Source organism: Doryrhamphus excisus, chromosome 18 (assembly GCF_030265055.1).
Source record: "Doryrhamphus excisus isolate RoL2022-K1 chromosome 18, RoL_Dexc_1.0, whole genome shotgun sequence".
NCBI lineage: Eukaryota > Metazoa > Chordata > Actinopteri > Syngnathiformes > Syngnathidae > Doryrhamphus > Doryrhamphus excisus.
In genome coordinates this window covers 3,166,300-3,183,288 of record NC_080483.1, presented here as the reverse complement: position 1 = coordinate 3,183,288, position 16,989 = coordinate 3,166,300, and the positions used below count along the sequence as shown (strand labels likewise).

Below are 16,989 nucleotides of genomic sequence, written 5' to 3'. Positions count from 1 at the left end.
AAGTGCCAAATGTTAGCCAGAGACCCCCATGACATCACAATGGTTGCTCGGAGCATGTGGTAGAATACAGCACACCCATAGCGGCACACAGCATTACTACCACAGCAGATGCGGTGGTAGTAATGTCATCTTGGATTCGGACACATCAACATCCAAATTTTGTTCCAGTCCTTCTTACCTTCAGGTGTGCACAAACATTACATTTAAATTTTAAAAAATTGACCTAAAAAGTGTTAATTGTGACTTTGAAGCATTTCTCGGCTTTTCAGTGTCCCCTGCAACATTCACCTGCCTCGCCCACCAGTCCAGCATCCATCCTGGATGGAAGTAACTCCACCTTGTCAGGCAGCACCAGCTCAGGAGTCTTCACGCTAAGCGAAAGTAACTTAAGTGGCCCCCCCTCTGGACGCACAGACCCCCTGGAGTACCAGGCCTGGACAAACGAGCAGGAAGACCTCAACTCACCTTACTGCCTCATCAGGTACGACGTCTCAGAGTTTGAAGTTCCGGACAGAGTCAACTCTGAGCTTTGTCGAAGCCAGTCCTCTTCTGGGACCCTCGCACCCCAGTCTCAGGGGTTCAGGACCCCCAGAAGTTGTGCACAGCCCAGAGACCACCAAGACCTCTATTCCAATCACCATCACGTCCCCGCCTACTTGCCTCTAGACTCCATGCATGAGCCCCTTCCTGCCCTGTCGCAACTCAGAGAACGGCGTGTCCCTGAGGAGAACCCCTTCAACAGCTCATCCGCACAAGCAGCACCTCCACACGGGCTGGGCAAGAACACCCATCCTCCATTTGCTGCCACTAAGGAGGAACAGGCCAGGGTAGCGTGGGGGCGTGGAATCAGTCTGGAGTGAGGTTCACATCAAATGGATTGCTGTACAGGTTCTGGTACTGGATGTAGCACTTAGGACTCAAAGAAACTAGTGGGCACGTACATCACAACATCGCCATTTTTTTTTCAATTATTTTTTACCAGCACCTCCTTTATTTCCTCTCACCAGCAGCCCAACCATTCAATTCCCCTTTGATATCTTTGTAGGAAGCAACATGATGTGATGTATTCAACGTCATTCCTCATCAAAACAATCCCTAACAATAAAAACAAAACTGTTGCTAACACAATGCTATGCATCTCCTGCCATTGAAGGATATGATATGTTTCGTGTTTCATCATTCAGCTCAGCGTAGGTGTCATTTTTTGGGGGTTCATCACTTGACATTTTAGTTCCGTAATGCTCAGGATCTTTCAAAAAAATGTAGAGCAGGGGTCTTAAACTCAATTTACTTGGGGGCCACTGGAGTTCGGGTCTGGGTGAGACTGGGCCGCTCAGGTTTTGCAAAAAAACCAAAACGCATTTATTAAAAACTCAAAATCAATCAGTAATAAATAAATATAATAATAATAATAATAATAAAACGGCAAATAATAAAAACTTAAGAAACCACATATAGTTGGTGGGTAGAGAAATTATTTTTTTTCCGATTAAAATGAAGAAAGCATTATTAGAGCCCTGTAGACATGACAAAACACGACTATAGTCACATTTATACTCTTTTTATTTACAACATATTGTGCAACTGCAGGGTCTTGAGACACATGCTAACTCGCAAACTAGAGAGCTAGCGACCTAAACGGTAGCGTTCAAGTTATTTCCTTTAAAGTTAAATAGCCAAAAACTTACCACTTCCACACGGATAGGGAGGATAACTATTAACAGTTATTTAACCTTTAACATGAACATTAATCAAACGTAATATTTTTTTCTGGGTACATGATACCATACAGCATCCATATCAAACTTGCGCGGGCCGCACTAACATTAAACTTTCATATCAAGGCGGGGGCCTCAAACTAGTATCCTGCGGGCCACATTTGGCCCGCGGGCCGCGTGTTTGAGACCCCTGATGTCGAGTGACTGTCTTACTGCATCTAACCTCAGCAGCAATGGTATGCTGTCAGAGCAGCGTCCTCTGTCCAGCAGAGGGCGCCATATTGGGTGCAATATTGTTCCGTATCCAACAGAGGGAGTCAAAAGTACCAGTTAGTCAACTTGGAGGAGTAAGGCTAGAGGCTAGAGTTGGGTTTTGGGTTAGGTTTAGGGTTACTGGATTTATATATGGCATTTAACGTACTTTACTTTAGAAAGCTGTTATGTATTCGTTCCACAGTGTTACTAACGCCGTTACTTTTTTCCGTCACTGCTAATCTAACTAATTACTCTTACTGCCAGCATAATGCCGGTACCATTTTCGACACCCCGTTACTGCACGTTCTTAAAATTATATCACCGACTTCATAACTAATGTGCAGCGCAGTGAGAGTGTTGCAGAGTGACAAGGAAGGGGATGAGATAACCACATAAGCAATGAGGATTGGCTAAGGATTAATAACGTTGCGTCATTAGCCAATCAGAGAACTTAAATGGGCGGGTGTTTAGAGCACATAAGCAATGAGGATTGGCTAAGAGTAGCAAGATTGCGTCTTTAGCCAATCAGAGAACTTAAATGGGCGGGTGTTTAGAGCACATAAGCAATGAGGATTGGCGAAGGTTAGTAAGATTGCGTCTTTAGCCAATCAGAGAACTTGGGTGGGCGGGTTTTAAGAGCACATCCAAAGTGTCGGGTAGTAAAGAGATGGCGAGTGAGGAGGACTCTCGTGAGAAGTCAGTTTGCCGAATGGAAGTACAGACACTACTTTAATCTCGTTGAGGTCAAAGGTAAACATGTACACGTCGAATGTACATTATGTCCCCGAAAAAAAAACTTTCCACGTTTTGTGTGAGCAACTCAAACCTACAGAAACACCTGTCACTGCAATAAATTAAAACCTCTGTCATGGTACCCGTCTTTACTGTGGGGGAGGGGGCAGCAGGTGCGAGTAATGCAATAGTTACTTTTACTGGTATCTAGTTACTTTTTTTGAGAAGTAAATATAACTAATGACTTTTTTAAAGTAACGTGCCCAACACTGATGTTAGTGAACTACACCACAACTGCCCAGCAGTGTGGGTGGCACTGGACGTGAGGTTGGATGGATCATGCTGGGTTCAAACCACCCAACCACCCACTCTAAGATGTTGCCAAGTATAATTACTTTCACTTCTGTTACAGTAGGGTTGGACATCGAGCATCAATGGGAACCGGTTCTGACATTCCGACTTACCTGGAATCACAATTTTATTTTAATTGACATATAGAAAAGTGAGCAATTGCAATCAAAAACAATATTGTTACACTGTCTGTCATCATTTTCATCAACTCTTTCTTCTACAGCTGGACGTCAAAGTGGATGTTTTCAGGTGGAGGAATCTCCTGGTATAATGACTCCTGGCATCACATTGGTCTGCCATTACATGTCGTAGCTGCATCTCACTCATCATCACTCGTCGACTGATGACATGATCCAAAACCATACGAGAAGCCAAGAGAGAGAGAGACACAACAACACAACCTGACGGTAAGGGATGGGCGTTCCAAAAATAGACATAAATAGTGTTAGTGCTTTCGCAACTGATTTGGCAGGGATTGAGCAAAGAGGGTACAAAGATGGATACCAGGTTCGCTGACACATGACACATCATCACTTAATGTTGGGTACCGGAATTGGAACGAGGCAGCAGTAAACCCACACAATTAATCAGGGAATTGATAGGGATTGGCGAGAGAGTAACAGGTTTGGGCTTCCCTGTCATTTGGCAAATGTTTTAATACACAATGACACATCATTTTTTAAAGGGGGCCAAAAAAATAACCCAAAACATAGTTGTGTGTTTTGTACAGTCCCTATTTTCAGCAGTGAGAAGGTCATCAAACAGTTGCTCAATGTGGAGCCTGATCTCTGATCAGCTGCCACATCGCTGCGAGGGACAAACAACATTCATTCATTTATCCTCACCAGGGTTGCGGGGGTGCTGGAGCCTATCCCAGCTGTCTTCGAGAGGCGGGGTACACCCTGGACTGGTGGCCAGCCAATCACAGGGCACATATAGACAAACAACCATTCACACTCACATTCATACCTATGGACAATTTGGAGTCGCTAATTAACCTAGCATGTTTTTGGAATGTGGGAGGAAACCGGAGTACCTGGAGAAAACCCACGCATGCACGGGCGAACATGCAAACTCCACACAGAGATGACCGAGGTTGGGGAAAGACAAAATAAGAAGCCAAAAAGTTACCACTTCCACACAAAATAGGAGGAGAACTTATTCATTCATTCATTTTCTATGGCTTATCCTCACAAGGGTTGCGGGGGGTGCTGGAGCCTATCCCAGCTGTCTTCGGGTGGCCAGCCAATCACAGGGCACAAATAGACAAACAACCATTCACACTCGCATTCATACCTATGGACAATTTGGACGGAGATGGCCGAGGGTGGGATTGAACTCGGGTCTCCTAGCTGTGATGTCTGTGCGCTAACCACTCGACCGGGATCTTAATCTTAATTTGGGGGCTGTTGACATTGCGTTTCGGGTTCTAAATGGGTTCACATTTAAGTTTCACCTGCTGCTAATTAGCAAGAAAAAGTTTCGCCGGCGCATCAGTACTCCACCTACCTCAAGTATTTGAAAATATAATAACACGCATGACATAATTACATGTGATTTCCTTTCGGTATGTGACTGACCTGCAAACAGCAGTTCTGACCTACTTTACTGCTAGCGCTGCTGATAAATACTGTATGACCGTATGCAGTATTTATCAGCACTGGACAGTTTTTGTGATATCTCTGATGTCATGAAAAGTGGCATTCGTGGCTCTGTAGAGAAGTCTGGGTCAGGGTTGCGGTGGTAGAGTCTCAGTAGGGAAGCCCAGACGTCCCGGTCCCCAAGCATACTGTAAACCGGTAAATTGAGAGCTCTTTCTTCACCAAACAGTACTCCATCAGGGGTACAACCTCATTATCATCCAGGAGGCTGCAATTCACCCTTTTCTGACTGAGTACCATGGCCTCGGATTTGGAGGTGCGGAGTCTTATCCCAGAAGCTTCACATTCAGCTGCTAACCACCCCAGTAAATGCTGAAGGTCATGAGTAGCAATAGCAAAAATGAGAAGCTAAGGTCCCTGAACTGGACTCCCTTGACACCTTGGATACGCCTAAAAACAATAACCATAATAATAATAATAATAACACAGGCTACTTTTTTCATAGAAAACAAACTACAAGTGAAAGTTGAACTTTTTATAAGGTAAAATACGGTGGTGGCAGTGTGATGGTCTGAGGTTGTTTTGCTGCTTCAGGGACCTGTAAAAAAAATAAAATATCCGGCCATCTGTTGGTGACCTCAAGCTGAAATCAACTTAGGTTCTGCAGCAGGACAATGATCCAAAACACACCAGGAGACTTAGGAGTGGCCTAGTCCAAGTCCTGACCTGAATCCTATTGAGATGCTATGGCATGACCTTAAAAAGGCTTCATGCTAAAAAAGCCTCCAATGTGACTGAATGACAACAATTCTGCAAAGATGAGTATGCCTAAATTCCTCCACAGTGCTGGAAGAGACTCATTGCAAGTTATCACAAACGCTTGATTGCAGTTGTTGCTGCTAAAAGTGGCCGAATCAGGTTTATTGCCAAGTATAGTTCACACATTTATTTTGGTGGGTTGGTGCAACAATAAGAAGGCAAGTAAAAAATATAACATACAAATATAAATATGCAAAATATGCAAATATATTGAGATATTTCCATATACAGTATATAATACTTTGTTAATGCCTACAACTTGTAGGAGTCACTTTGCTATTTTGTGGCAAAAATGAAATCTCAACATGCTTAATTGCTTCAGTAGTCATGAGTGCTGATAAACCCTGATAAGTTTATCATATATTCATATCATATATTATGACCACTCCTGGCTCAGAAGTTGCATTATCTCCTGCCTTTGCTAGGAAACATTTATAACCTTTTCCACTAACAATAAATGTGTTTATGAGTGCAACACACCTTACGGTAAAAGCTAAAAGTGGAACAGTGAGATCATGAGTGGAACTGCAGTGCAACATGGAAATACAATAAAGCAGAGCTTTAAAAAAACTACAAAAAATATGAATAATTTCAATAAATTAAGAATATTATTATTTATTTTAAAATATTATTTATTTTATGTCTGATGTGAGTGGAAACATTTGCGTTAACATAGCATAGACATAGCTAGCATGGGGCGGCATGGTGGTCGAGTGGACCTCACAGCTAGGAGACCAGGGTTCAATTCCACCCTCGGCTATCTCTATGTGGAGTTTGCATGTTCTCCCCGTGTATGCATGAGTTTTCTCCGGGTACTCCGGTTTCCTCCCACATTCCAAAAACATGCTAGGTTAATTAGCGACTCCAAATTGTCCATAGGTATGAATGTGAGTGTGAATGGTTGTTTGTCTATATCAAATCAAATCAACTTTATTTGTATAGCACTTTTCCTGCAAAGACATGCAACACAAAGTGCTTTACAGAATTAAAAGCAATTACCACAATTAAAAGGATGACTAAGAATTAGTATTACTAACAAATCCCCTCCCTCCCACCCTCCCACCCTCCATACTAGACACACATACACACACACACCCACACACACACACAATCACACACAGTAACATGGCATGGCACTGAGGATCACACTGGGAGGAGCCGCAGGCCGTGCACCCGGGCCCCCCGACTCCGACAGACAGGCGGACCCCTTACATTAAAGGGAGGAACCCCCAACCGGCCGGGTCAAAGGGACCCAAGGATGGCACCCCTTCAGCAGACCCGACACAGCCCCCAGTGTGGAGGACCCCCCCCCCCCCCCAGGGAAACACTGCAGTTAAAAGCTAAAGACTAAAAGCATAAAATAAGACTAAAATAAGACTAAAATAAAACATAAGAAAAGTTTAAAAATATTACTTAAAAGCCTGATTAAAAAGGTGTGTCTTTAATCTTTTTTTAAAAATATGTGCCCTGTGATTGGCTGGCCACCAGTCATATATATATATATATATATATATATGTATATATAACGATACACACAGCCCATGCTAATCTTGTTATATGACAGTACACAATATTTTGTGTTATGTTTTCAAAGTTCCATTGAAAATGTATACACAGCATGCACAGTTTTTTTTATTACATTTAGTTGTGAGAATGTGTCTGCTATGGGCTGCATGTCTGCTGCTAACAACCAAAGTATTGCCTTTGAGCTTAATGAGTAACTGCCTGGGGGGGTGGGGGGTACATAATGCCTTCCTTTGTGTTTATCTTGGGACAATGCAGTGAGATCATAGCAGTAAAAATCCTGCCCTCCCTCTCCTTCCAGTATTTGGCACAGGTTTGCACGTTTCCCGTAAACTCAGCCGCTAGACCGGTATGTTGACCTTGGTAGACGTACGCGCGCCATTAAGTCAGGATACTTGCGTGTGTGCGTGCGCGGGTGTGTGCACGTGAGTTAGGCAGTGTTGAAGGTGGATGAACAGGTCAAACAGTGCCAGTGAGTTTCAGCTATTAATGCTTCGTCTCATCAGCATTGCTCAGCATATTAGAATCCAAAATGCCTTTGCCTGTCACTCAACATGAGCGTGTTGGCCACACAGGCGGGAGATCGGAAGACTGGGTCCAATCTCCGCTGTGGGTGTTACCTAGGAAACGGCTTAGATGCATGGAGCAGGATGCTTGCAACACCTTCAAAAGTTAGCCCCCCTAGGCAGTCCCTTTACATTTCGAATGTAAAAAAAAAATACCTGAAATTCATTAAAATAATAAATAAAGATATTTGAGGAGTTGGAATTGAAAAATGTTTCTAGTTTTGGTTGCCAGATTGTCACTGAAACAGCCAAAGCAGTTGAGAAGTACTGGTCTCGTGCATGTAAAAGTGCTCGTACTCCTTCATATTTCACTTGAACTTTTCACAAGTTAATGATTGAGTTTGCAGCAATGCCTGTTTGATATTGATTTGTCAAGTCCAAGCAGAGGAAATTCCAAACAAATCAGTCAGACGTTAAAAGGAATCAAGTCAATGACCGTATGCCTGAAACTTCAGCAAAACAGCAGACATGTTGGTCTTGGGAGTTTTTAGAGTCACTAGATAGAGTACAGCTAACTGGATAGAGCAGGGGTCTCAAACTCAATTTACCTGGGGACCACTGGAGCTCGGGTCTGGGTGAGACTGGGCCGCATCAGGTCCCCCCCCCCCCCAAAAAAACGCATTTATTAAAAACAAAAAAATTTAAAAAACTTCGATTTGGTTCCAATTTTCTACAATAAAAGCTCTGATAAAACATTCCACTGTTCTCAAATATCTTAATTTTTATTTTTCAACACAGTAACAACAAGTAAGATGAAAAATAAACAAATCAAGAATAAAGAAAATCAATCAATTAGTAATAAATAAATAAATAAATAAATGTAATAATAATAATAAAACGACAAATAATAAAAACTTAAGAAACCACATATAGTTGGTGGGTAGACAAATGATTTTTTTCAGATTAAAATGAACAAAGCATTATTAGAGCCCTGTAGACATGACAAAACACGACTATAGTCACATTTATACTCTTTTTATCTACAACATATTGCGCAACTGCAGGGTCTTGAGACACATGCTAACTCGCAAACTAGAGAGCTAGCGGCCTAAACGGTAGCCTTCAAGTTAAACTTAAATAGCCAAAAACTTACCACTTCCACACAGATAGGGAGGATAACTATTAACAGTTATTGAACCTTTAACATGAACATGAATCAAACGTAATAATTTTTTCTGGGTACATGATACCATACAGCATCCATATCAAACTTGCGCGGGCCGCACTAACATTAAACTTTCATATCAAGGCGGGGGCCTCAAACTAGTGTCCTGCGGGCCACATTTGGCCGCGTGTTTGAGACCCCTGAGATATAGTATACCAAACTCATACAGACTGGATAGAGTACACCTAACCAGCTGCTCACAATAATTCAGACACTTTTGAGCTACTCTTGTCCAAGTCCCAAAGCTCTACTACCTCTACAAGACAGCAAAAAGTACATTTAAGTCATTCAATCCCAGACATTTTTCAAAAGCCGTCCTTCTCTGTACCGGCCAGGCCATTTTTGATGATTTTGACTGATTTTCAAGGCACAGTTTATTGTAATCCATGACTATATAGTCATGGTATATGGTATGGTATATGGCAGGGGTCGGGAACCTTTTTGGCTAAGAGAGCCATGAAGGCCAGATATTTTAAAATGTGTATCTGTGAGAGCCATATACATTTTTTTAAATATTGAATGCAATAAAATGTGTGCATTTTTATGTAAGACCAACAGTTTTAGATATAATGGGCTCTAATTATGTAGACCAGGCACACTACCCCACGCCAATGGGGTGTGGCCAGCATACTTTCGTGAGCAGCGCAGTGTCTAATAATAAATCAAATACTTGCTGCCATTAATGCAACTTCTGCTGCTGCATGGTTTTGCACCGTACTCCGTATATTTAATTTGTTTGGCCATCTTCGTCAGAAGGCTTGGTTCTGCAGCTTTAGCTAGGTGACTATTTGACTAAAGGAGGAAAGTTTATATTTACATGTTGACATCTCAATGGCCGAGGTAGACTACCGCATTACCCAGTAATAATCGAGTTTTGGTGTTTGACCTGGAAAATATCATCAGGAAAGATGGATATGGTCGGCCATATTGCAGTAGAAAAGAGATGGACAGATTAAAATGCATAAGAAAGTTGTTGATTATTTTTAACAGTCATTTCTGTGATGTTTACTTTAAAATGTTAGCAAAAATACATTTTTATTGTGGTAAGAAACGCTTGAGAGCCAGATACAGTCATCAAAAGAGCCCTACCTGGCTCCCGAGCCATAGGTTCCCTACCTCTGGTATATGGTATATACCAAAAGGAAGGTGAGACGCTCACCTTTCACCAGGAAAAAAAAGTTTTTTTCTATCCTGTTCCGTTCTTTAGTAACCAGCAGTAGTACACAGGTAAGTTTGTTATAAGTATACCGTATACCAAAGCAGACAGAGTACACCAAAGCAGACAGAGTACACCAAAGCAGACAGAGTACACCAAAGCAGACTGAATATACCAAACCCGAGTATACCAGACCCACACCCTGGATTGGTTGCCAGCCAATCACAGGACACATATAGACAAATTCACATTGGTCATTATGCATATTTTTGGAATGTACGAGGAAACGGGACTTAGCTGAGAAAACCCACGCTTGCACGGGGCCAACATGCAAACTCCACACAGAGATGGCCAAACCCAGATCTTCCCCATCCCCTGACTGTGTGGCCAACATTCTAACCACTATTCCACCGTGCGGCCCAATATACTTGACGTATTACTTTTGATAAGGTAAATGTAATATTTTTGACCCCTGCAGTTTTTATCCGATGCCTGTGGTTCCCACACAAGCCTTGCTGCTCAAGCATGTCGGCTCTGTGCTTCATTTGAAAGCTGTCATGGAAGGGCTGTGTTACATACTTTGCAGACATAATAGTGCATTCTGCTAGTGGCAGGCATGCAGAAATCAACATCTGGATGAACGGGACTAGCCTAAAATTATCTCATGCTGTCACCAACCTGGACAACCTGTCAAGAGGACTAAAAATACTACTCATGACATTCATGCACTATGTGTACTCCTATCTCAGCAAAAATAACTTCATGAGCGACTTGACCAATAAAATGGCGTACATGGGGTTAAATGAATCACATCCGGCCATCAATTTATTGCTGCTCCACCCCTGGGACCCAATGATGACCGCGCCCATCTCTTCCAGTGATGTCAGAACTTGAGCATGCATCAGAACACCAAACAAGACACGATTGGCTGAGTTCATCATTTCACGCTAAGATTTACTCATGCCATGATGAGACGTTTGATGCCCAAAATGTGTGTAAAAAATTAAGGGTATATTTTGGGTCAGAAGCTTATCTTCTACAAAGTTGGCCAACCAAAATGACCCCATGACCCTGGCGTCAAAATAATGCAGCATTAAAAAAAAAGAATGTCATACCAACGGTAAAATACGGTTGTGGTAGTGTGATGGTCTGGGGCTGGAAAACTTGCTGTGATAAAGATAGAGTATACCAAAAAGTGTAAAAAATGAAGGGTATATTTTGGGTCAGACAAAATTTTGAGGGTTTCTGTTGAAGCCTAGTTTTTTTCAGAGGGCATTTTCTATTTTTGGTATCCACGGATCATTCAGTCTTCAATCAGCCAACGTTTAATGATTGCTCCTTTATAAACGTCTGCTTCAGGACTTTAGCCCCAAATGCTCATCCATGTTTAAGTATTACCAAATCTACTCCAAAAAAAAAAGTTACTTAGTTGCCAACAAAGCATGCACCACACGAGGAATCCTTTCCTGGTGAAGAAACCATGCTAACTGGCTTATCTTCTACACACAAAGTCTTTGGAATGACTCGATACTGATCACAGTAGACGGTCTGCAAAGTGCCAGCCAGAACTTCCACATCTCCACTTTGCAACTGGAATCATTTCATTTACCGATAAGGCCACAAGCCCACAAGTACTTGGACAATAAAAGCATTTTTATAGTCCGGCCTTTGTACAGCAGTACAGTGGATTTCCAATGAAAATATCCAAATGAAATCCTCATTTTTTGCATTTTCATCCAAGTACTGTGGTGTGATTTCATTTTTTTTGCATGTTTAGCACCCTTGAAGGTTAAAGGGTGGAAAAAGTTGGGCAACCAAAATGACCTCATGACCCTGGCGTCAAAATAATGCAGCATTAAAAAAAAAGAACATCATACCAGTGGTAAAATATGGTGGTGGTTGTGGGATGGTCTGGGGCTGGAACACTGGAACACTTGCTGTGATAAATGGAACCATGGATTCTGCTGTCTACCAAAAAAATCCTGCAGGATTTTTTCCGACCATCTGTTGGTGAATTCAAGTAGTCCAAGTCCTGACCCGAATCAGATGTCCAAATGAAATCCTCAAGGTGACCTCCACACATTGCATCTTAAGGGAGAAAATTTGACGATGATCCGTGACCGCATGCATTTTCATCCAAGTACTGTGGTGTGAATTAATTTTTTTTGCATGTTTAGCACCCTTAAAGGTTAAAGGGTGGAAAAAGCTGGGCAACCAAAATGACCCCATGACCCTGGCGTCAAAATAATGCAGCATTTAAAAAAAAAAGAACGCCATACCAACGGTAAAATATGGTGGTGGTAGTGGGATGGTCTGGGGCTGGAACACTGGAACACTTGCTGTGATAAATGGAACCATGGATTCTGCTGTCCACCATGCTGTCCGGATCTGCTGTCCGGCCATCTGTTGGTGAACTCAAGTAGTCCAAGTCCTGACCCGAATCAGATGTCCAAATGAAATCCTCAAGGTGACCTCCACACATTGCATCTTAAGCGAGAAAATTTGACGATGATCTGTGACCGCATGCATTTTCATCCAAGTACTGTGGTGTGATTTCATTTTTTTTTGCATGTTTAGCACCCTTAAAGGTTAAAAGGTGAAAAAAGTTGGGCAACCAAAATGACCCCATGACCCTGCCGTCAAAATAATGCAGCATTTAAAAAAAAGAACATCATAACAAAGGTAAAATATGGTGGTGGTAGTGTGATGGTCTGGGGCTGGAACACTGGAACACTTGCTGTGATAAATGGAATCATGGATTCTGCTGTCCGGCCATTTGTTGGTGAACTCAAGTAGTCCAAGTCCTGACCCGAATCAGATTCAGATGCTATGGATGCATGACATTAAAAAGGCTTCATGCTGGAAAAGCCTCCATTGTGGCTGAATGACAACAATTCTGCAAAGATGAGTGGGCCCAAAATTCCTCCACAGCGTTGTAAGAGACTCATTGCTCCTGGTGGTATTCGACAAAAACTGCAGTACAGGTTTAGAAATAAATACACAAACAAAGCAAGTTAATACACATGTATTTATTTATTATAAAATGAAAAATATACAGTAAAATAAAAATGACATATAACAGGATATCAAAAAATATTGTCAGGATTATACATACAGTATATTAATGGTGTGATATCATGACCGCTTGTTTCTCCTCAAAGTTTGTGTCGTACACTTTTGAATAAGTGATAGCAAAAGATGTAGCGCACATGGCTGCTGTTTAAAAGAAAATTATATTAATTATTTACAGTATGTGATATAGATTGACTGCATAACGGGGGTGTCACGAGATGAGTTTTCAACTCTATAGGGTTTCACTCTATTCATGTCGTTGTTCTATGGGTCGGTGCTGAAACCAATGCACAGAGTGAACTCTCTTCCTTTTTTGTCACGTTTTAATCTCCCAAGATCTTGTGACACCCCTACTGCATACGGAGTGAACTATTCCAAGAATGCTGATTACTGTGAATATAAATTCAATGTTGCAAATTGGTGATGTCTGAAAATGACAGACTTCCTAATTGTCGAAATGCTCCCCGATTCTGAACTGTGATCCCTTGAAAGTGAAATAATTTGACTTTTGGCGGGAAGATTCCAATATTCCAATTCCAATGCAGCTGTGATGCGAGAGATGAAACAACAAAGCAATATCCAATACACACAATCAATATTAAAATTGGTTCATAAAACCTACTGGAGCCAAAAACACTGGCTTACATTTTCTGCGACACCTTCCCTCGGAAAGGAAGTTCGTGTCTTAACATTTGGGTGGCGAGGATTTCCCCCCTGACAGGAAAAACGAGTCTTACAAGTTCCTAACTCCTGCACAGATTAGCTTTTGGATTGCAACGGCCATCGGCAATGAACCTTTACATGCTCATTCCGAGCTCTTCAACTTTCCAGCCGCTGGAATTCTTTCCGAATTTGTACACGAGCCGCCGTCCGTCCACCCGCTCAAGGATTTCCCGTTTGTAGTAATACCTGTGGATGTAGGACATCACGCATAAGATACACGGTCATCAACATCTCATGATCTTTGTGTAGAGTCAAGAAAAAAATGATACAGCAATTATAATAAATACATGAGAAGTAACTGAAAGTACCTCATAGCACGACTGAGTTTCTCATACGTCATGCTGCTGTTCTTCTTCTTCTGCCCCCACATCTGAGCCACAGCTTCAGACTTCAGGAACTTAAACACGCCCTCACGCCGATCTTCCCACTTCATCAAGCCCTGGTTCTTCTCCGGGTGGATGAGAATATCCCTGATGAACTCCCAAAGATGAGTGCTACGAGGCGCTGCGGACAAGAACCAAGGAGGCTCGGTGAGCACCAGCAGTTTGGATCTTCTTGCTTGCTAAGTCAAATATGCAAAAGCAGCTTTGTCGTTTCTTACCGTGTTTGGTTTTCTTTGAAAGCTCGTAAATGTTGCTGCTGTGCTCTCTGCTGACTTTCGGAGGTCGGCCTCGCGGTCGCTTAATTTGTGACTCGACTTTTTCCTTTTTTACCAGAGACTCTGTCAACACGGAAGGTCGTGGTCAGGTGTTTGCTGAAACCCAAAGACACCACGCAAGGAATTCCAAGAATCTTTTCCTACTCACTTGATATCATGGGGTAGGAGAACTCTGGGTCCGATTCTCCACTGCCGGACTCCGGTGAACCGAGGTTGGGGAAGCCAAACATGCCACCTGATGAAACAAGACCAGTCCATTCTGAGATCCTCAGGAGGCGAGAAGACAAGGAGTGTTGGAGAAGATCGAATGAAATACTGACTGTTGGATGAGGAGCTGCAATCGCTGTCAGACTGGGTATCAGACATGCACTCGTCACCCAGCGGCGTCATGACACCCATGGTAAGGCCGAGCAGATCATAATTATCACTGTAGTCAAATTCCCCCTTGATGGTGCAGTCCTCTGGTGGCCGGTGGGAAGAACATGGCGTCAGAACCTCCAGACAGTGCTCACACCTTGCTCACTTTGACACAATTTGTACCTTGACCCATTTTGATGGTGCTGAGCAACGGGAATGACAGGTTGTCTGGGAAGTTTAGGTTATGCAGGAACTTATCCAGGAGCTGGCAGGTCTCGTTGAGTTCCGGTCCTGATAGGCTCTGCAGTTCTAGGATGAAAAATGAGCTCTTTTTAACTTCTTTGTCGAACATGTGTGGGGAAAAAAGTTGCAGAATTTTTAGATTTACCATATTTAGCTTTGCTTTCTTGCAAGTTCTGGTGGAGGTGTGGGCCGAGCTCAGGACCAAAGACACCGACCATCTGTTCCAGGTTCATTTGGCACAAAGTGTGGCCATCCATGGCACAGTAGGCCAGGGTCAGGGTACTTGCATCGAACTCGGTGCGTTCTACATGGTGGCTGATCCACTCCATCACATTATCAGCGGTCCAGTGGAGCGGGTTCATCTGAGCATACCACTGACCTGCACAGGGCGGCAGAATGATGGTATTTTTAGAGGATGGACCACATTTATAGAACTAGTTTCTCTTCTTTGTCTCGGGTCAGAAAAACAAAGAGATGTTTCAGCGATGAGGTGGCACCACTTGATGCTTATACTCGGTTAATCATTGACTTGGCTTGTAAATGATTGATCCCGCGGGCTCTAATTGAGGTCAGAGAAACCTTCCATGAGGTCATGGTCTTGAAAATCCAAGATGCATTTCATTCACGGAATTTTCAGGCACAAAACACATTTTAATAGAATGAGATGTTTTCCTTACCGGTGGTGTTGGTGTTGGAGTTATAACCCACGCTGCCGTGGTGCTGGGTGTTGACGGCGGGATTGGGCAGAGCATCAGGTAGACCTGTCTGGTACATGGCGAGGTTGGCGTTTGTCAGCACGGAGCTGAGGCACGGTGATGCCATGGAAACGCTGCGAAATCACAACTTCATTACAACCTCAACACAAACACACACACATCGAATACAAGCATCATTTACACGTCAACTCGAAAGGAAAACATCGTTTACCTGATGGGAGCCACAAAATGAAGCAAATGTTATGATCCAAGTGTGTTGAAATCGCCACTTCCTGTCTCCTGTCTCCTCTGCCGTTTGTCCAAAGATGCACCTGCTGCTAAGTTCAGCACCTGAAAGGTTTAATACTCCTATTCCGCGGTGGGGGTGGACTCAGGTGAGTTCAGGGGAATTCCAAACGGAGTTGGCCACACCTCCAAGGTTGCTCACGCTTTACAGACAACAACACAAACCTGTCCTCTTTTCAAGCAGCAGTTAAGTTCATTATCATATTTGGTGGCTCATTATATTCATTTATGCTTGCTTACTGCATGTGTTTTGTCATCCTCCCTGAAAATACAATACAATACAATAGGATACTTTTCCAGTCACAGAATACCCATCCTCACATGACTTACTATTTATAACCAAGCACAATGTCAGCTATGTGTAGTACATGTGAACTAAAGCCACCTTACAGTTACTGCGGTACGCAACTACGCAACTGAGTTAAATTGTTGGTAAACAGGTGTGAAATATGTGGAAATCAAATATTTGTGCCGTTTGGTTGAACTCGGCATGAACGCAACAACGCAAGTTATTGGATAACAATGTGGGCGGTGCGTATCGAGGCGTTTGACATCCCTGAGAATTATAGTAGAATGATCCAGCTTTTGCTTCATAACAACATGTTTGCGGGGCACAGCCCCCGAACGGTTGCAGTCGTTCCGTCTGGAAGTGACCGTATAGTCGTTGGTTACAGACGTGATGTAGGAAAAAAAATAAAAATAATAAAATTCTGCGGCACGGCGGTCAAGTGGGTAACGCGCAGACCTCACAGCTATGGCCTGGTAGAGCCAATATTATCTATCATATGGTAGAGTCTATATTGTGTATGGCCTGGTAGAGACAATATTATTTATCATATGGTAGAGTCTATATTGTGTATGGCCTGGTAGAGACAATATTATTTATCATATGGTAGAGTCAATATTATTTATCATATGGTAGAGTCTATATTGTGTATGGCCTGGTAGAGACAATATTATTTATCATATGGTAGAGTCAATATTATTTATCATATGGTAGAGCCACTGTTGTGTATGGCCTGGTAGAGCCAATATTATTTATCATATG

General features: G+C 42.6%; 2 protein-coding genes across 3 annotated transcripts in view; one reads left to right on the top strand and one right to left on the bottom strand.

Moving 5' to 3' along the window:
- Positions 1-1,337, top strand: part of LOC131106288 (dedicator of cytokinesis protein 3-like) — a 34,178-nt gene extending 32,841 nt beyond the window's left edge. Inside the window, exon 52 of one of the 2 annotated variants that reach the window (XM_058055206.1) lies at positions 270-1,337. In XM_058055206.1, the coding sequence (XP_057911189.1) occupies positions 270-860 (591 nt within the window). In that variant the 3' untranslated portion in view covers positions 861-1,337. The remainder of the gene's footprint in view (positions 1-269) is intronic. The other variant, XM_058055207.1, reaches the window with a different exon arrangement.
- Positions 1,338-12,905: 11,568 nt separating this feature from the next.
- elf3 (E74-like factor 3 (ets domain transcription factor, epithelial-specific)) lies at positions 12,906-16,006 on the bottom strand. Its single transcript, XM_058054948.1, has 9 exons — positions 15,868-16,006; positions 15,618-15,769; positions 15,086-15,319; positions 14,881-15,006; positions 14,661-14,801; positions 14,489-14,575; positions 14,284-14,403; positions 13,991-14,186; positions 12,906-13,868 (listed from the first exon to the last, which is right to left on the bottom strand). The coding sequence occupies exons 2-9, from the start codon at positions 15,760-15,762 to the stop codon at positions 13,757-13,759; spliced, it is 1,161 nt and encodes a 386-aa protein (XP_057910931.1). The 5' UTR covers positions 15,763-15,769; positions 15,868-16,006; the 3' UTR covers positions 12,906-13,756.
- Between the last annotated feature and the right edge of the window lie 983 nt (positions 16,007-16,989).